The 17,422-nt window shown below is 43.6% G+C and overlaps 1 protein-coding gene across 1 annotated transcript in view; it reads right to left on the bottom strand.

Annotated features, from left to right (window-relative positions):
* Positions 1-5,170: 5,170 nt before the first annotated feature.
* TAFA4 (TAFA chemokine like family member 4) overlaps positions 5,171-17,422 on the bottom strand; it is a 168,769-nt gene continuing 156,517 nt past the window's right edge. Inside the window, exons 5-6 of the mRNA XM_065935290.1 lie at positions 13,500-13,624; positions 5,171-6,538 (exon numbers count right to left, since the gene is read on the bottom strand). Coding sequence (XP_065791362.1) covers positions 6,527-6,538; positions 13,500-13,624 — 137 coding nt within the window. The 3' untranslated portion in view covers positions 5,171-6,526. The remainder of the gene's footprint in view (positions 6,539-13,499; positions 13,625-17,422) is intronic.

Raw genomic sequence — 17,422 nt, 5'->3', positions numbered from 1 at the left:
ACATTCTTTAAGGGCAAGTACTTGTTTAAGCCCCTCAAGTGCGGAGTATGTGGTGCCGGAAACACTAGGTTTCAAGTTGTTGTTACAGGGAATGTCCACAAGGGGGCAGTATTTCTGAATGCCCCACTCGGGTTGCTGGGCAAGGAGAGCTAAAGAGAAACTTCTGTTCCTGGGTTATAGATTAGAATGGAATGTGCCAGAAGAAACAGTCCAGGGCTCCTGTCCCATTACTTCATCCCCCTTACGTTTCAACCCCCAGACAAATCCCGAGCCGTGTCTACACCACGATGCTGAAGGTGCTGTTATATGTAGGAGAGGCAGCTCCCAGGAAGAGGCTGCCCCTGAAGTCCCCACCAACCCGAGGCCTGGAGAGCGGGGTCTTTTCACCCGTTTTCCGGCTGAGAAGGTCCAGGTCACTGCGGTGCACTGGCCTGGCTGAGCTGTAGGAGGGCCCGGGGGGGTCTGGAGATGCTGATCCTCACGGGGAACCAGGCGCGCGGTTTGCAGAGGGGCTTACGTGCTGGCACCAACCCCCCGCTGCCTCTGCTTCAGCCTGTCCAGCCTTGGCATCAGGGCTGCTCAGGCTCCAGAAATGTGTCACCAGGCCAGGTGCCCGAGACCTGAGGGAAATAACGTTGGCATTTTGTTTTTTCTTTTACATTTATTTCTTCTTTTCTGTGGGAATACAGATGATTTTCCATGTGTTCCTTTTCAGTATAGACCAACCCGATTCCTTCATACATATGCATCTATCCATTGTTTTCCAGATTCTTCTCCCATACATGTTGTAACAGTGTGTTGTGTGGAAACCCTGTGCTATCCATTCTGCGCTTGTTGATTATCTAATTTAAATATGTAGCTGTGTATATGTTTACCTAAGCTTCTTAGGTTATCCTTGCTTCCTGACCTTTGTTTTCCAGTACCAGTACATTCCTTTTTGATCTCTGGGTGTCTATTTGTCTTATTAATGAGTTCATTACTATCCATTTTGAGGTTGTAAGCATAAGTGATATCAGTGGCACGTTGTTGTTTTTCTGTCCGACTTCTGTCACTCAGTATTATGTTTAGGTCCACTGATGTTGCTGGAAAAGGCATTGTTTTATTCTTTTTTTATGACGGAGGTGTATTCCATATGTGTGTATGTGTGTGTGTGTACCACATCATCTTAATTGAAACTATGTCTGGATAGACATTTTCTTTTCTTTCATCTCTTGGCTGTGATTTGTCTTTGCACCTGGGTCCAAGAGTGAGATGGCTGGATCATGTGGTACCTCTTTTGTTCATCTTTTAAGGAATCTCCATACAGCTGTCCATCATGGCTGTTACCAATTTTCACCCCCCCACCTCCAAAAAGGACATAGGAAAGTTCCATTTTCTCCATGCCTTCTCCTCCGTTTACTGTTTATAAATTTTTGGTGATGGCCATTCTGTTTGGTGGGACATCTTTGTTGTTTTTCATTTCCTTTCCCTGAAAATGAGCCATGTTGGAGCATCTTTTAGGGAGTTTAAAAATTTAAAAAACAAAACACCCATGTTGTGCTTTAAATGTACGCTTGAGGTTGGCTTCTTCAAGACTTACCCTGTTTTGAATTCTTGTTCAGTTACCTCCCCAAGACATTCCTTAAGGCAAAGTGTTTGTTTTTTTAATAACCCTGCAGGTCTTGTGAATTGGAGAAGGGAACAGCTGCCCACTCCAGTATTCCGGCCTGGGAAATTGCATGGACGGAGGAGCCTGGCGGGCTAAGGTCTATGGGGTCGCAAGGGGTTGGACACGACTAAGCGACACGCTTGTAGGTTAGAAGGGAATGTGCGGTAAGAAAGAGCCCAGAGCTCCTGTCTCACCACTTCTTGCACCGTACAAGTCAGACTGCAGACAAGTCCCAAGCCCTGCCTACACCCTAAGCAGAGGTCGCAGCCACACGCAGGAGAGGCGACTCCAGGAAGGAGGTTACCCCCGGGGACCCCCCACCAGGAGACTCGGAGAGCGGGGGTCTTTTCAAAGGTTCTCCAGCCCAGAGGGCCCGCGTCACTGCGGTGCACTGCGCTTGGCTGAGCTGTAGGGGGGCCCGTGAGGGTCTGGAGATGTGGGGTCCTCACGGGGAAGCAGGCGCTCGGTTTGCAGAGGGGCTTATGTGCTGGCAGCAACCCCCCACCACCCCCCACTGCCTCCGCTCCACCCCCTCCAGCCCTGGGACACAAGGCCGTTCAAGCTCCAGAAATGTGTCACCAGAACAGGTGCCCGAGACCTGAGGGGAATATCACTGGCATTTTTTCATTTTAAATTTAATTTTTTTCTTTTCTATGGGAACATGGATGGTTTTCTATGTTTCTTTTTCAGTGTACACCAGCCTGATCTGGTTATACATATGCACATATTAAGTGTTTTCATGTTCTTTCCCATACGTATTATCATAGTATACTGAGTGGGTTCCCTGAGCTGTGCAGTAGCTCCATGTTGATGATCCAGTTTAAATATATTACTGTAAACAGTGTAATCCCAACTCCCTAGTTTATCCATGTCTTCTTACCTTTCTTTTTTAGTAACCATAAGTTTCTTTTTCAACTCTGCGGGTCTCTCGGCGTTTTGTAAAGAGTTCATTTGTGTCCATTCTGAGATTGCAGGCATCAGTGATATCATTGCCTACCCGTCCTTCTTTGTCTTATTACAGTTGTACGATAAGCTACAGGGCCATTCATTTTTCTGCCACTGGCAGCATTGCATTCATTGTCTTAATTCCCGTGTGTGTATATATATATGCCCTGTGTCTTCTCTGTCCGTTCCTCTGTGAGGTTAGCTTGCTTTTATCTTTTAGCTGTTGTCAGTAGTGGTGCAGTGACACTGGGGTGTATGTATCCTTTCAAATTCTTGTGTTCCGACTACTGCTCAGCAATGGGATTGTTGGATAATATGGTACTTGTAGTTTTGGTTTTTTAAGAAACTTCCAAAGTGTTTTCCATAATGGCTATACCAACTTATATACCTACCAACAGGAGATATTCCTTTCTCTGTACACTGTCCAGGAGTTGTCGTATTTAGTTTTTGGTGATGGCCATTCTGAACTGAGAACTGTGATTTGCATTGCCTCCATTATTAGTGATATTTAGCATCTCTTCATGTGGTTTTGTCCATCTGTATTCTTATGAGAAATGTGTACTTAGATCTTCTGCACATTGTCCGACTGGATTTTTTTATTTGTTTGACATGTGGCTGCATGAGCTCTTTGAATAATTTGGAGATGAATCCCCTGTTGGTGCCACATTTCTAAGTTTTTCCTTCCTTTTGTGGGTTGCTTTGTGTTTTATTTATGGTTTCCTTTGGTATGCAAAAGGTTTTAAGCTTAATTAGGTCCCATTTGTTTATTTTTGTGGCTTTTTTTCATTACTTTAGGAGGTGGTTCAAAAAAGATATCACTGCAATTTATTTCAAAGAGTGTTCCACCTACATTTTCCTCTAAGAGTTTTATAGTGTCCCACTATATATTTCAGTCTTTGGTCCATTTTGAATTTATTTTTGCATGTGGTGTTAAAGAATGTTCTCATGTCATTCATTTGCATGTCACTGTCCAGTTTTCCTAACACCACTAATCTGTGTCTTATAGTTTTCAGAGTACTTTTGTCTTCTTAGGTAGGTTTATTCCTACATATTTTATTTGTCTTGTTGCAATGGTAAATGGGATCATTTCCTTTTTCTTTCTGATATTTTCCTGTTAGCTTATAGGAATGCTGGTGTCATCTGTGTATTAATTTTGTATCTTCCATCTTTACTGAATTCATTGATAAGCTCTCATAATTCCCTGGTAGCATCTTTATGATTTTCTATGTGTAGTATCATGTTATCTGCAAACGGGGACAGTTTTACTTCTTTTCCAATTTGGATTCCTTTCATTTCTGACCACCTTGGCTAAGTCTTCTAAAACTATGTTGAGTAGAAATGGTGACAATGGACACCCAGGTCTTTTTCCTGATACTAGAAGGAATGCTTTCAGTTTTCACCGTCAAGAATGATGTTAACTGTGAGTTTCCTTTTTTTTTTTAATACATAAAGAATACAGTTTTTCTTGTAAACTCATGTTGAAGTTCAATACTGAATATTTTTTCCAATTGTTTTTGATGTTGGAAGTGTGACATTTTTCATGTGTGTATCTAGTGGCGAAGAGTACAGTGGACAAAGGGTTAGGTAGATTTATTTGTGTGTAAAAGGATGAAAAATCTCCCCCCAGAACTCTGAGGGGTCTTGGGAAGTTTCACTAAGTATTGTTGAATTTACTGTGTCAGCAGAATTCCACTTTTCCAAGGGCAATTGCTCCAGGGGTCTGTGTAGTTCAGGAACCTGAGGGGGAGTGCTCTAAAATTGAGGAGGTTGCTGCTTCCTTAAGAGAAGCCCTGTCTGAGTGCACAGGCCTAGCAGGGCAGCTGAAAGTCCCAAGATGTAAGAATCGAATGTCTCTCAGGTGTTGAGACCACTTGCACCACCATCAGAGAGCCAGAGGTTGATTCCTCCTTTGGTATCTTTTCTGGGTTTTTACAGAATTTAAAACAAAGACTCCTATCTACTTCCCTACCGGAAAAAAATAGGAATGATAACACTAAAATGCTTCTCAAATACCCATTTCAGAGCTAACTTGAGAAGTAGGTATAAAGAACACTTTGAAGCAATAATGGATGAAATGGCAGCTTCGATACCTGCCATTTTCCCAAATGGACTGTTTACTCCCTGGAAGTAGTTTATATCGTGGAATGAACCTCAAGGTGAAACGATGTCATTTTTACTTGGTCTTGTTTGGGGTAAAAGATCAGATGTGTGACTGAAAAACTGAGACAGTGTCTCATGTTCCATAAAATTTCATTTTAACTCACTTTTTTTTGCAATGGAACATCTTATACTAAAGGCAGCAGAATGCATGTAAAACATTATGAATATGCCTCAACTTAATTAAATCTTCCTACATTTTAAATTCTCCTTACTGCTACATAGGTTTGGGAGAAGAAACAGGTAGTGATCTATACATAAAGTGCCATATAGTAACATTAAACTTTATGTAAAGTTTTTCATATTTATAATAAAAATTTGCAAGCCTAAGAATGTTAACACTAAGTCTTATGGAATAAAACAGTCACAAAAATGTGTACACCAAACACGATCAGTGAAACAAATGTTTTACTTACTAATATGAGAATAACAATTCTGGTAGGCATCTAGTCAGTCAGATTCAAACAAAATCTAGCAAACAAGTAGCCATCACCTTTCTCCATTCCTTCTGCAAGAATAAAATCGAAGAGACGTAACTGTTATTGTTACAAACAATATGATAATATTATTTTCTCCCATAATTGTGACAGGACAGGGATAATCAACAGTGCAGAAAGGATGTTTTTGGCATTTCTTAACATATAAAATTTATCCCATATTATTATAGTGGTATCTGTTTAATAACATTATGCATTTAAAATCTGGGTCACTTGTTGTCTCTAATACGTTTCTGCATGACAGCATCTGAGAATGTGTGGAGACACAGCTACTGCAAAATCATTTAACCAAAAAAAAAAAAAACCTGACTCCGATTTTACTTACATTTAAAAAATAAGATAACTAACAAATAAGGAGGGAAGGTGTAGGGCTAACTCAGTCACAGTCTAAAAATTCTGCCGTTAATGACTTTTGTCTCAGAGTTAGCAAAACAGTTGAACTGACATAAACTGGATCTAAGAAATCACCCTTGATCTAAACAGAAAGTGTTCTATATTTTCAATGATTTACCTCTCTGCATACACTTAAGCCATAGAAACCCCAGCAGGTTTCCTTCCTATTGTGTAGCTGTCACGAGAGGGCTTTGGTTATAAACTATTGGGGTTGATACACTTCCTTAGACTCGGTGAAACGGCACACAGAAGTTACAATGGGAGCATTTTATTTCTGCTGACCTGCCAAAGGACCTTACAATGCAGAGAATTTAAAAGCAGGGAAACAAATGCACACACAGTAACCCCACCATAAGTCCTTCTATTCCTCAAGGTTTATAAAATAAATTTTCATCACCAGTTAATCAGAGTTCATCAATCTACATCTGCAAAAAAAAAAAAAAATTTCTGCCAAAATGTTTTGTTATCTGGACCCTTTCAGATGACCACCAGCAGGGCCGAGGGAAAAGTTCACAGGAGGGAGAAAACAGGCCCGGGCTCCTGTGTAAATGCAGAAAAAGCTGCAGACCTAGTCTTCATTCAATGATGATCCATTTTTTCCAGCTTCCAGTTTATCGGTCCAGAGTCTCTTGGAGGTATGTTCCTTAGGAATCCAGGTAGGATGTCTGCTGTGTGTGTGGCGGCCCATGGTTGTAACTCACTGTAGTCAAGTCGCGAGGCAGTGAGAGCTGGAACAGTTACGTGAACACCACCATTCATAGCGCAGATATGCCCGTGTGACGTGGGTAAAATCGCAGACAATTTCCCGCAGGGTCCAGGACCGCAGTCCCAACAGGAGAGGGCTGCAGCCCGCCCCTCCTCCAGCGTGGAGGCACCGCTCTCTCTGCTACCGTGTGACCTGAAATGAATTTTAAAAGTTAGCATCAGCACCCTAGACCCACCAAAGGGAGTCCTTCCTCTTAACAGACCCAGAAGTCCCTTTCTGTATCAGATGTGTACAATTTAATAGTCGGGCCCCTTTATCTGTAACCAACCTCTCCCAATCAGCTGTTGACATCAAATTCTTCTTTATATTTGTCTTCCTTTTAGGTTGCAGAGGAAAACACACCCAAAACATTCCACAACATGGTATTAGGCCCTAGTTCTGTATCTTGTGGGGTTTATAAAAAAATCCCAGCAGATCAGGTGCATTCATTGCTCATCAAGGTAACTCACGTATGCTAAGACATGCTTTTATTAACGGGACTAAACTTTTGTCAGATGAGTGCTGATTTAAATCCGTGTATGTCAGGATCAGAATTGCCTTTGTTATATTTTTAAGGAGCCACTAAGTGCAAGGTAGTTAACTTTTGTTTTCAAAAATAGATTATTTTATAAAACTACAATATTTTCTGAAAATGGGGTGGTGGTTTAGACGCTAAGTCGTGTCTGATTTTTGCGACCCCATGGACTATAGCCCGCCAGGCTCCTCTGTCCATGGGATTCTCCAGGCAAGAATACTGGAGTGGGTTGCGGTGCCCTCCTCCAGGGCATCTTCCCAATCCAGGAATCAAACCCGGGTCTCCTGCATTGCAGGCAGATGCTTTACCAACTGAGCTATGAGGGAAGCCCTTTCTGAAAACCTACATCCATTAAAAAAATGTGTGGTTTCTTCCACTTATAAGCACCCAGGTTCACCACTACTTGGGATCTAAGAAAACAGGTCTGCGGTTTCTGTAGTTTGATTTCATCAGGTAATAAATTGTACAAGTTAGATAATCAATACACCACCTAGGAATAAATAGAAGCATAATATGTTAACCCGTCTACACTATCAGCATACTTTCAAAGTAAATTATATTCACTGATCACATAGTCATCATGACTACTTGATAGTCATCATCCAATCAGGTATGTATTCAAACGTCAGATGTGCTTTTAACTGACATAGTCCTTTATTTATGTATTCTACAACTGCTCTTTTGTTTGCTATATATATAGTATTCTCAGCACAAATAGTATTAAAACCCTTTCCTCATGAAACTTAGCTAAAATGGGGTAGATATAGTTTTTCTGGAGAACACCAAACAGTAAAATATTTTCAGTTTTGCAGGCCACACAGTCACTGTTGTATCTGCTCTACTCGGCTTTATACCACGAACGCAGCCATAGGCAATACATAAACCAATGGGCATTGCTAGGTCCCAATAATATTGATTTTTGGATGCTCAAATTGAAATTCACAAAATTTTCATGTTAAGAAATACACATTCCTTTTGGTTTTTACCCCAACCATTTTTTTAAAAAGCACAACTCATTCTTTCTCTGCTGTTTTAATGACCTGTGAGCTAAGGACTGGATTTGGCTCCTAAGACATAGCTTGCTGATAGCTAGTCTACAGGAGAAGGGCTGGACAAATAGGTAAATTAAAAGTCTATCAAAAGGTGATATGGTCTATGGAGCCCAGGACTGGGGCAGGGAGGGGAGAAGGCTGCTATTCACAGAGGCTTGTCGGGGAAGGAGGTACCTACAGAGAAGCTTAACAGACAGAATGGAGCCCTGACTACGTGAGGGCAGACCTGTCCAGGGAGAGGGAAACGCGAGGATTTCGGCGTTCTTCTGAGGGAGGCACAGAGATGAGACAGGGAGTGTGGTTCCAGGCTGTCAACTCAGAGAGACCACTTGGGCTGAAGTGGTGAGAGGGGAGCCAGCAGGACTGTGGCCAACACAGGATGTGCGAGAAAGGCGTCAGGGACAACTCTCGGGGCTTGTGCGGCCGGAGGAGGAAGCTGGTCATTTTCTGAGCAGGGAGGACTCTCTCTCTCAGCCTCAGGGTCCTCATCTGCTAAATGAAAACCAGTAGCATCTACCCTCCCGAAGTTGTGAGAGGGTGTGCTCGCTGCGTGTCGTGGGCTTAGTGCTCAGGGAACAGTGACTGTTGTCATGGTAGGTCTTGCTGGATCTTTCTTTCATGCATCTGTTTCAAACACAACCATCTTGGTAGTCAGCCAAGTAGCAGTCTACATCTAGGATGGAATTCTCAAAAGCATCTTATTTGAGGAAGCTCATTCTCCACACCCAACCCGTTTGGGAACCTTTCTGCACTGACGGTTGGATAAGGTACTTTCAGATTTAGCTGCTTTGAAAATTTTTGTCTTGCTGATTATAGGTGGAAGGTGCATTGTTATCTTGGTGGATAAAAGGTTGCTATCGTGTCGATATTAGCTCCACCCTCATGTAACACTGTACCCCAAAGAGTTCAGGCTGTGGCTCTAGGGATCAGAGAAGGTAAGACTTCAGGATAAAAGAGTCACCTCGGCTCAACCTTGAAAGACAAGTAGGCTTGAGCAGTGGGAGGGGATGGAGAGGAAGGTGTGGACACACGGCCTGTCTGGTGAGTGGCCGTGAAAGCCCATCCCAAGATGCTTATGTTCTGTATCTTCTAGCAGTTACCAAGGGGGACCCATCGATGGTTCCAGGGACTTCACTGGTGGCACAGAAAGCCAAGATGAAGGTAGGAACAGAGAGCAGGTAGGGGGCTCGAAAACCGGGGGTATATTATTTGCTCATCAGAATCTCCCTAAGAACATTTGTTTTTGAAGTATGGTTTTCTAAACCCCATCCCAGAACATCCTAGAATGAGGCTCAAAATAGTTGTGTTTTTTACAAGTTCCCATGATGATTGTTCTACAGCCACTGGTATCATCAAACAATTATAACATGGTGGTAGAGAGGAAAAGGATGACCTGTTGCAGAAGACCAAGAGCCAGGGAGAAAGGTATCAATTAGGGACCAGTGAGGAAGGTACCAGAGGAGTCGGTCACCTTAGATCCTGACGGAGAGGGAGGTGTGGAAGAGGGTGTCTTATACCTCCTCCCTCTAGCTTTTCCAGTATGAAAGATTGCAAATGCTTGGACACTTAAAAGAAACTCTGAAGAACAAAAGGAAGCAACGGAATCAGGTAGGATGCTTACACACACCGTTAGCAAAAGAACTACCCTATTGTATGAAGTAGTCTTTTTTCCAGCGTTAGCACCACTATGTGGGGTTATATAACTCTGTCGTGGGGACGGCCCTGTGCCTTTCAGGATGTTGAGCCGCATCTCTGGCCTCTAACCACAGAAGCCCACAGCAACCCCCTCCCCAGTGTGTGACAACTAAAAACGTCCTCAGACATTGCCAAACATCTCCTTGAGGGCAAAACTGTCCCTCTTTGGGAATCACCACTCTCAATGCATACTTCTTTACTCTTAGAGGTCTTAAAATTAGGAACATGTAAAAATCTAAAACTTCCCAAACTTCAACATGATTTGCTTGTATTTGCAAACAACAAAAAAAGCCCTTCAAACCATTACCTGTGGTGCTAAGAAGACACTGCACACTTGTAAGGAGCCTTAATACCGACAACTCAAATAGGGAGAAATGATTTAGCACGTTTAGCAATGCAGGAGACCCTGGTTTGATTCCTGGGTCGGGAACTTCTGCTGGAGAAGGGATAGGCTACCCACTCCAATATTCTTGGGCTTCCCATGTGGCTAAAGAATCCACCTGCAATGCGGGAGACCTGGGTTCGATCCCTGGGTTGGGAAGACCCCCTGGAGAAGGGAATGGCTGGCTACCCACTCCAGTATTCTGGCCTGGAGAATTCCATGGACTGTATAGTCCATGGGGTTGCAAAGAGTTGGACACAACTGAGCAACTTACACTTTTCACTTTCAGGTAATAAAACTCAGAATTTAATTAAGGAAAATCAAGGCAGGATGTCACAGAAGTTAGATTTCCCCCAACAAAGCAGTACCTGCCTCCTCTCTGGGGAAATTGAAAACAATACAAGCAGAATCAACTCTGTCTGCCCTCCTGGTTAGGGAGCTGTCCACTCTCATGTTCCTATCTTCATCTAAGACTATTCATATCTCAGGTTGACTGCTAACTTTGCTATATTCGCATTTCAGTAGAAAAGAAAATTTGGACCTAGATGCCTGACAGTGGCTAATCTTTTTCTTTTAGCCTTTCTGTTTTGATGCTGCCATGCATGGACTGTTAACGAAAACAGAAACTATTTTGCTATCTAGCTAATAATACCCCCTTGAGACAGGTAAGTGTTCTACCTTTATGGGACTCTGGTCTCACCTAGGGTGTGAGGTCCAGTGTCAATTTTAAGACACAGCTTTTGTGAGCTCGAAGCCAGTCACCACTCCACAAATGAATTTACTCTCTGTGCATAAGCTCCATAAAAGACATAAAATGTTTTATATAGTTCAAGTCACACTGACTTGGATTACTAAAGGAAACAAAGTTTTATGACTCCAAGATTATTCTCCAATGCTGTATCACAAAAAAGGAAAAGTAGCTATGTATCATGAGGGCTGGGGGAACTGTATTATGCTTCTGCAGCTCTTCACGGCGCTAAATGAAATGTCACTGGCATTGAGGATTCGCTAGAGCAAACTCCTAGTCCCAGCACAAGCGGTCCAACACCCCTCCAGGCCCACTTCATGCAGATAGCCTCGCTAACTGTCCGGAAACAGCAGGGAGCCCCTCAGCAAGCGGCTCCTGAGATGCGTTCTGTCCCAGGACACCGCTGCCTGGTCCTCAGTCTCTTAGTTTATATTTCTGTGTAAGAGTCAATACAAGTATAATCTTGCAAAACGCTATTTCTTAGTCTACGAGAAACGTGAAGAAAGGCAAGGTTTATGGTTGACGGATTTAAGACCCTAGCTCCTGGGTCACTGCAGGATTTGGATTTCGGGGGAGGTAAGGGAAGAGGGGCTGGTGGGGGCCCACAGGAAAGGACAGTGGAATGATCTTAAGGCAGGACTTGCTTGCCAGGCACACTTGGGTTTACCCAGATGGAAAGTTTATGGGAGTGGGTTAGAAGAGGAGCTGGTAAAAATGATGGCAGTGTTGGAAATAGTGCTGCACTGACCACTGGGGGTGCGTGTGTCTTTTAGAATTATGGTTTTCTTAGGGTGTAACACAGGGAGCTCAGTGTGGGGCTCTGTGATGACCTAGAAGGTGGGGGGTGGGAAAGAGGTGACAGATGTACACACATGGCTGATTCACTTTGTTGTGCAGCAGAAAATAACACAACATTGTAAAGCGATTATACTCCAATTTCTTTTAAATGATGGCAGTTATTAACTTCCTTCCTCAACCAACCACCTCCATGAACTTCTACTGCCCTGGATAAAAAAGCATAGATCAGGTCATTTAACCTAGTGATCGTGGTATCACTAACAAGGACAGCTTAGTTGATAATTGTAATTAATGTTAAAATGGTCTTCTTGATTTTGGAATTATTTTACCTACATAATAAAGAACAAATCAGACAATTTACTAGACTATTAATAATCTGAGATAAAATAAATATCAGCTAAAATTTACATGAAAAGTTTATTTTTAAATCTTATTTTACAATAGTATGTTTTAGACTTAATCTTTTATTAATGAATCATTTAAATATTTATAAGATCTTATCTATTATAATACCTGATGTGCACACATAGGAGAACTCACCTGTTCTAGCCTTCAGTGGCTGAAGATGACTGAGAACTTGAGTGATTCAAAACACTCATAAAGGGTAAAAATGTAAGCAAGGTGGGCAACTATTGAAGAGAGATCATATCTCCTTGGGGGGGGGGGGCCAAAGCTTGCGCAGCAACCAGGACTAAAGAGTCATTCCGTTCCAGTGTGTTTAGCTCATTAGAATCCTTGACTCACCTATTTTATGAATTTTTGTACAAGAAACAGTGCAGAGATATTCAACCAGCTCTGGGGCTACTGGGTGAGCGACCAGCAAGGGGCCCTGACTTCACCGCTCTGCTCCCAGACAGGAAGCGGACAGTATGAAGCAAGTAAGTACAGCAATGCATGTGAACTGTAACCATTTTACATGATGCGCTCAGAGATTCAGGGGATGTGAATCCTGTCAGTGAAGGATTCCCTGAATAATCATTTCTTTCTAGAGAAGAATGGCAGAAAGCGCATTGCTTTGCAGCTGGAAAAGCACCACAGGAAGAAGGACTAAGAGGCTGAGAGGGCTGGAGCAGAAAGAACGCAGGCAGGTACCCTGCACAGTTATTTGGTGAGGGCCACACAAGCAGAGGTGAGCTAAGGAACACAGAGACGCCCCTCAGAGATTCGGGGGTGGACTAGCGTAGCAGATCTGCAGTTCACAAAACTGACTCCATTCAATGGAGAACAGGCAGAAAGGGAAGCAAGAGTGGATGTGAGGAAGCAACCTCGGTCATCCAGACACAGCGGAGACCACACCCCCGGGGATGGTAACCATGGTGATGCAGAAAAGTAGGGGGGGCGGGGAGTACCAGTCCCTAAGCCAAAGCAAGAGAGTGGACAGCAGGAGAGGAGGAAGAAGTTCAGTTTCTGGCTCGAGAACCGGGTGTAGAAAATGGAGTGTTTCAGAGACACAACGAGAACGAGGATGAATGGGGAGGAAACACGACTTACAAGGCTTGAATTGGAGCCTTCAGCCAATTCAGCCCGACTAAATCTCCTCCGAGGTGGCAGGTATTCTGTTTCAGTGAGTCCCCAGGATGTGTGGTCTGGCCACGCTGGTTTGATGCACGGGACTGTCAACTCTGAAACCTTTACTTTAAATCGGCCCGTGAAGGAGCTCAAATGAATTCAGGAGCCCTGCTTAAGATAAGGGATCCCTCCACCAGTCATGACTCCATAAATCTGAAATGGAGGGTGATGCTGAGAATCGGGCTTTTCACAGGGCCGAGTCATAGAGGGGCATTGCGTGGGCAATGCTTCACCAACAGAACGTAACCCTCCCTCTTGGCGGCGGGATGAAATGAAGGGGGCAGGTTACAGGAGGCCGAAGCTGTCAAGTACAGCCGTGTTCTGTCTATACTTGCCTTGGTAGTTTTGACTTTGTTGCCGCTGCTACAGGACCAACCTGAGTAATCGGGCAGCACTCGGCAGTCCTCTCCTTCCAAACAAGGGTCCATGTGACACCACCATTTCTGAATCACAATGGAAGCTGGAAGACAAAGGCCGTGTAACATTTGTGACACCGTTTCTTCCCTCCAAATACAGGCAACGTAAAGCTCAATGCAGGTTAGTACACTGGCTTCCAAGACTGCACATGGGTGTCACCATAAGTAAAGAATCCAGCCACCCACATATTTAACAGAAAAACACTCTTTTTTATGCAGTTGGCTAACTGATTATGATGTAGGAAGTAAGGTCTCCAACTGTGCAGCCTTCTTTAATTTCTTCACCTCTACAATGGGGAGAGAAATAGAGCCTCCCAAAGGATGGCAAGAGCATACAGCCGATCCGTGTAGAAGTCCTGGCTGACTTTGCACCAGTGACTGTTGTCAAGAAATGTTAACTGTCATCGTGTCCCCGTCTCTGGTTGTAGGGGACAGGGGTGGACGCTGATCCCGCAGTTGTGAGTGCTGCTGACAACAGTGTCAAGACTGGGAACAGACAATAGTTTCACCCCAGAAGGTGCTCATCTCTCCCTGCCATTCCAGCTAGGTGAGTAACCCCCCGAGTCAGCTGGGCCCCAGGTTAAGAGGGGGATCACGGGTACCCCTTCACAAGCCCACATTCTCGGCCAGTTACCAGCTCACCTGTGACTTCCCTTCACCTCACCACCCCCACGGCAGGCTGCCAATACAGTGATTCATGCTGGGAGCCCATGAATCAGAAACTAGCTCCCCAGTTCTCTGAGTTTGCAGGTAAAGATGAGAAATTAAGACAAAAAAGATGGTGATAGGCTTTTTAAGGGGACCCCCACGCAGTAGGCTGGTAGAGGACAAAGCTGGGGGTGGAAGTAGATTAACCTTTCATTGTTGTTTAAACAGTAACAGGTTGCTTTTTAAAAAATACCCCAATGGATTCTACCACTGCCTCAGAACTCTGAAAGTGAAGCTCAAGAAAAAGCAGGCATTACACAAGCCTACCTTGGAGGAATCTGGACCACCACCATAAAGTAAGTGACACAACTTTATGACTTCCCAGTGCATATAAAAGTTAGGTTTACACTACCCTGTAGTCTATTAAGGGTGCAATGACACTGTATCTATTTTTTAAAAAGGCAAATCCTCAATGTATATATACCTTAATTAAAAAAATATTTTACTGCTCAAAATTGCTAACCATCGTCTGAGCCTTTAGTGAGTCATATTCTTTTTCGCTGATAGAGGCTTTGAGGCATTGCAAAATCTGCCAAACTGTGAGACAAATACACAAAGTGAGCAAAGGCAGTGGGACCTGGTGCTGATAGACTCACTCAATGCGGGGTTGCCTCAGACCTTCAATTTGTCAACACGCAGTATCTGTGAAGTGCAATAAAATGAGGCATAAGTAAATCCTAACAGTTACTTTGTCGTGAATGCAGGACACCTTAAAAATGAAGGGAAGACACTTAGTAATTTCAAATTCATTCCAATTCTAAGGTTAACAGTGGTTACTTTTTTTCCTGCGTTATTTACAGGAGAGAAATCTGAGGTCCGGTGGTGAGAAGCAACCTGCCGAAAGTCCCCGTTTTTGCAAGTAGCCAAACGGCATTTCAGCAGAGGTGCCCGAGTGCTAGGGAGTGCATACCTCCTCCCCAGCAGAGGTCTCTACTAGAGGCAGCAACAACAGGAGGTAGCAGAGCAAGCCGATGTGGCGTGACAAGGGAACAGAGTGATTGCATTACTGGCTGAAGGGGCGACTTACTGTACCTTCTCTGCATGCAGCCACCATTCCAGGTTCTGACCCAACACTGAGGCGTTACCCAGCAAGTCCCCTCCAAACCCAGAGGAGTGCCTGAGTAAGGCAGGTTTGTGGTCTAGAATAACCAGCTGCTATTGAAATCAGAAGGTGCCAACGCGGAGAAAGGCATAGCGCTAAATGGGTTATTTATTGTGTCAGAGATTGAACTTGAGTGGAGGGACACACTGGGGTCACGTCTCAGAAAGTTGTATTTTTTTCAGCCCCCAACAGTTTCACCTTAAAATTGTACAGAGCTGGGTCATTTTGAAAGCACTTTTATGTACTGTTCTTCCTGTGATTGTCTGCAGAACCTTCAGAAGCAAGATGAGGAGGCAGATGGTTCCAGACAAAACACCAGAGCTTTCCCCACCGTGAGTAGTATCTGAATCTAGACCCTGCATCCATCACTCTTTCTGCTTACACCAGAGTTTAAGGTCATAGTTTAGACGAGTAAGCGCTCCACAGAGTTGACGATATTCATAGTGCTGACTAGTCACTCCTTATTTTCTGAATGCCTTAGTCTGGTCCCAAGTAGGTATAAAGGTAAGTAAGAAGGGGTTCCCAGCCTTCAATTTACAATACCATCTTCAGGACAGAAAAGTTATAGAAATGTTGACAGACTTCATTATATTTACACAGTTAAAATTGAACATGAAATACTGTTCAGAAAAATCTTTCAAACTGTTCCACAGACAAACTTTCTTCCACTCAGCAGTGGAGACCTGTGTACTCCTGGCAGGTATCAGAGCTCCGTGGATGATTCGAGAGAAGCTGACAGGTAGCTAGAGATCGAGGTGAAGGGCGAGCAGGAGACCATGTGGCTGAAGTGAGGGGTGGACATTCAGCTGAGAAGGGTGGTCAGGGAAGCAAGCTTCAGGGGCTGTGGAGGACAAGTGAACACTTGGTTCTCTCAGCAGTAGGAAGCTCTGGAAAGCTTGTGACCTTCCCTCAGCCAGGAAACCTGTGTCCCTAGAAGATGAGAGATCATGTGGAACAAAAAGGAGTCTGAGAGAAAAGACCAACTGAGGTGAAGTGAGGTGAGACGTCCGGGAATAAACTCCCTGCAGAGGAAATGGATGAAATCCAATTATCTCACCTTCAGAGCAGAGAAGTGCTAGTACCTCCTCACTGGATCATGGGGATCCAAGACAATGCTGATGACAAATCTAAGAAAGGATCTTGAGGGGGAAAGATGATGGATTCAGGCATTCATCACAGACAAACAGGCCAATTTCTAACTACTGAATTGCCTAGTGTTTTGTTTAAAGATTGAACTGTAATTTATTTTCATCAATAAAAGCAGCATATATTGATACCATCAAGACCTTACGAAATCCTTTACCACGATCCTTTCATTTAATTGGAAAACACAGAGAGGAATTTCTAAAGACAGATTCACAGCTGACTCCTGGAATGTAAAACACTGCTACTTGTTAAAAAAGAAACCCTGTTCCTATTTGATAGAACACAAAGAGGGAGGGGGTCCCCTAAGTACACGCTGTATCCAGGAGAAAGGTTTCTGTGACTTAATCCCCAGTGTTCTTTCAGAAAACAGAGTAAGGGCCACCCTGGTAGCCAAAATACAAGTTTCAAATTCCTTTAGGAGTTAAGCATTGAGGAAAGAACTCCCAGGGAAGGGGAAAACCAGGCGGGGGTTTGACCTGACAGAGAAGAGAGTATTGAACAGCCTGCCACTGTCAGCTTGGAGTGCACAGTGGGTGGGGCTGTAAGCTGAGACAAAGGACTCAGAACTAGGATTCTATTAAAATAACTCTTGAGAACATCTGCCCACTTAGCTGAGTCTTGTCTCCGCAGGAAAATAAGTTTGTAGGAGGAATACATTTTTTTTCTCCCTGTTACCAAGTACCGTAATATACTTCAAATGAGAAAGTTATCTTGTCACTTCTATTTTTAAAATGAAATTCTTTAAAAAGCCCCATGCCTTCCTGATTTAGGAAAACACAAAATATCCCTATCTCCAAGCTCCCGAGCTGTAACAAATTTCTGGTTTTATGAAGGAAAGGAAATTTTCAAAAAGACAGTGATGCTCCCATTTTATGGTAGCAGTGAG

The sequence above is a fragment of the Muntiacus reevesi genome, chromosome 4 (assembly GCF_963930625.1).
Source record: "Muntiacus reevesi chromosome 4, mMunRee1.1, whole genome shotgun sequence".
Taxonomy (NCBI): domain Eukaryota; kingdom Metazoa; phylum Chordata; class Mammalia; order Artiodactyla; family Cervidae; genus Muntiacus; species Muntiacus reevesi.
Note: the sequence above shows the minus strand (reverse complement) of the source record. Positions and strands in the feature narration are given on the sequence as shown.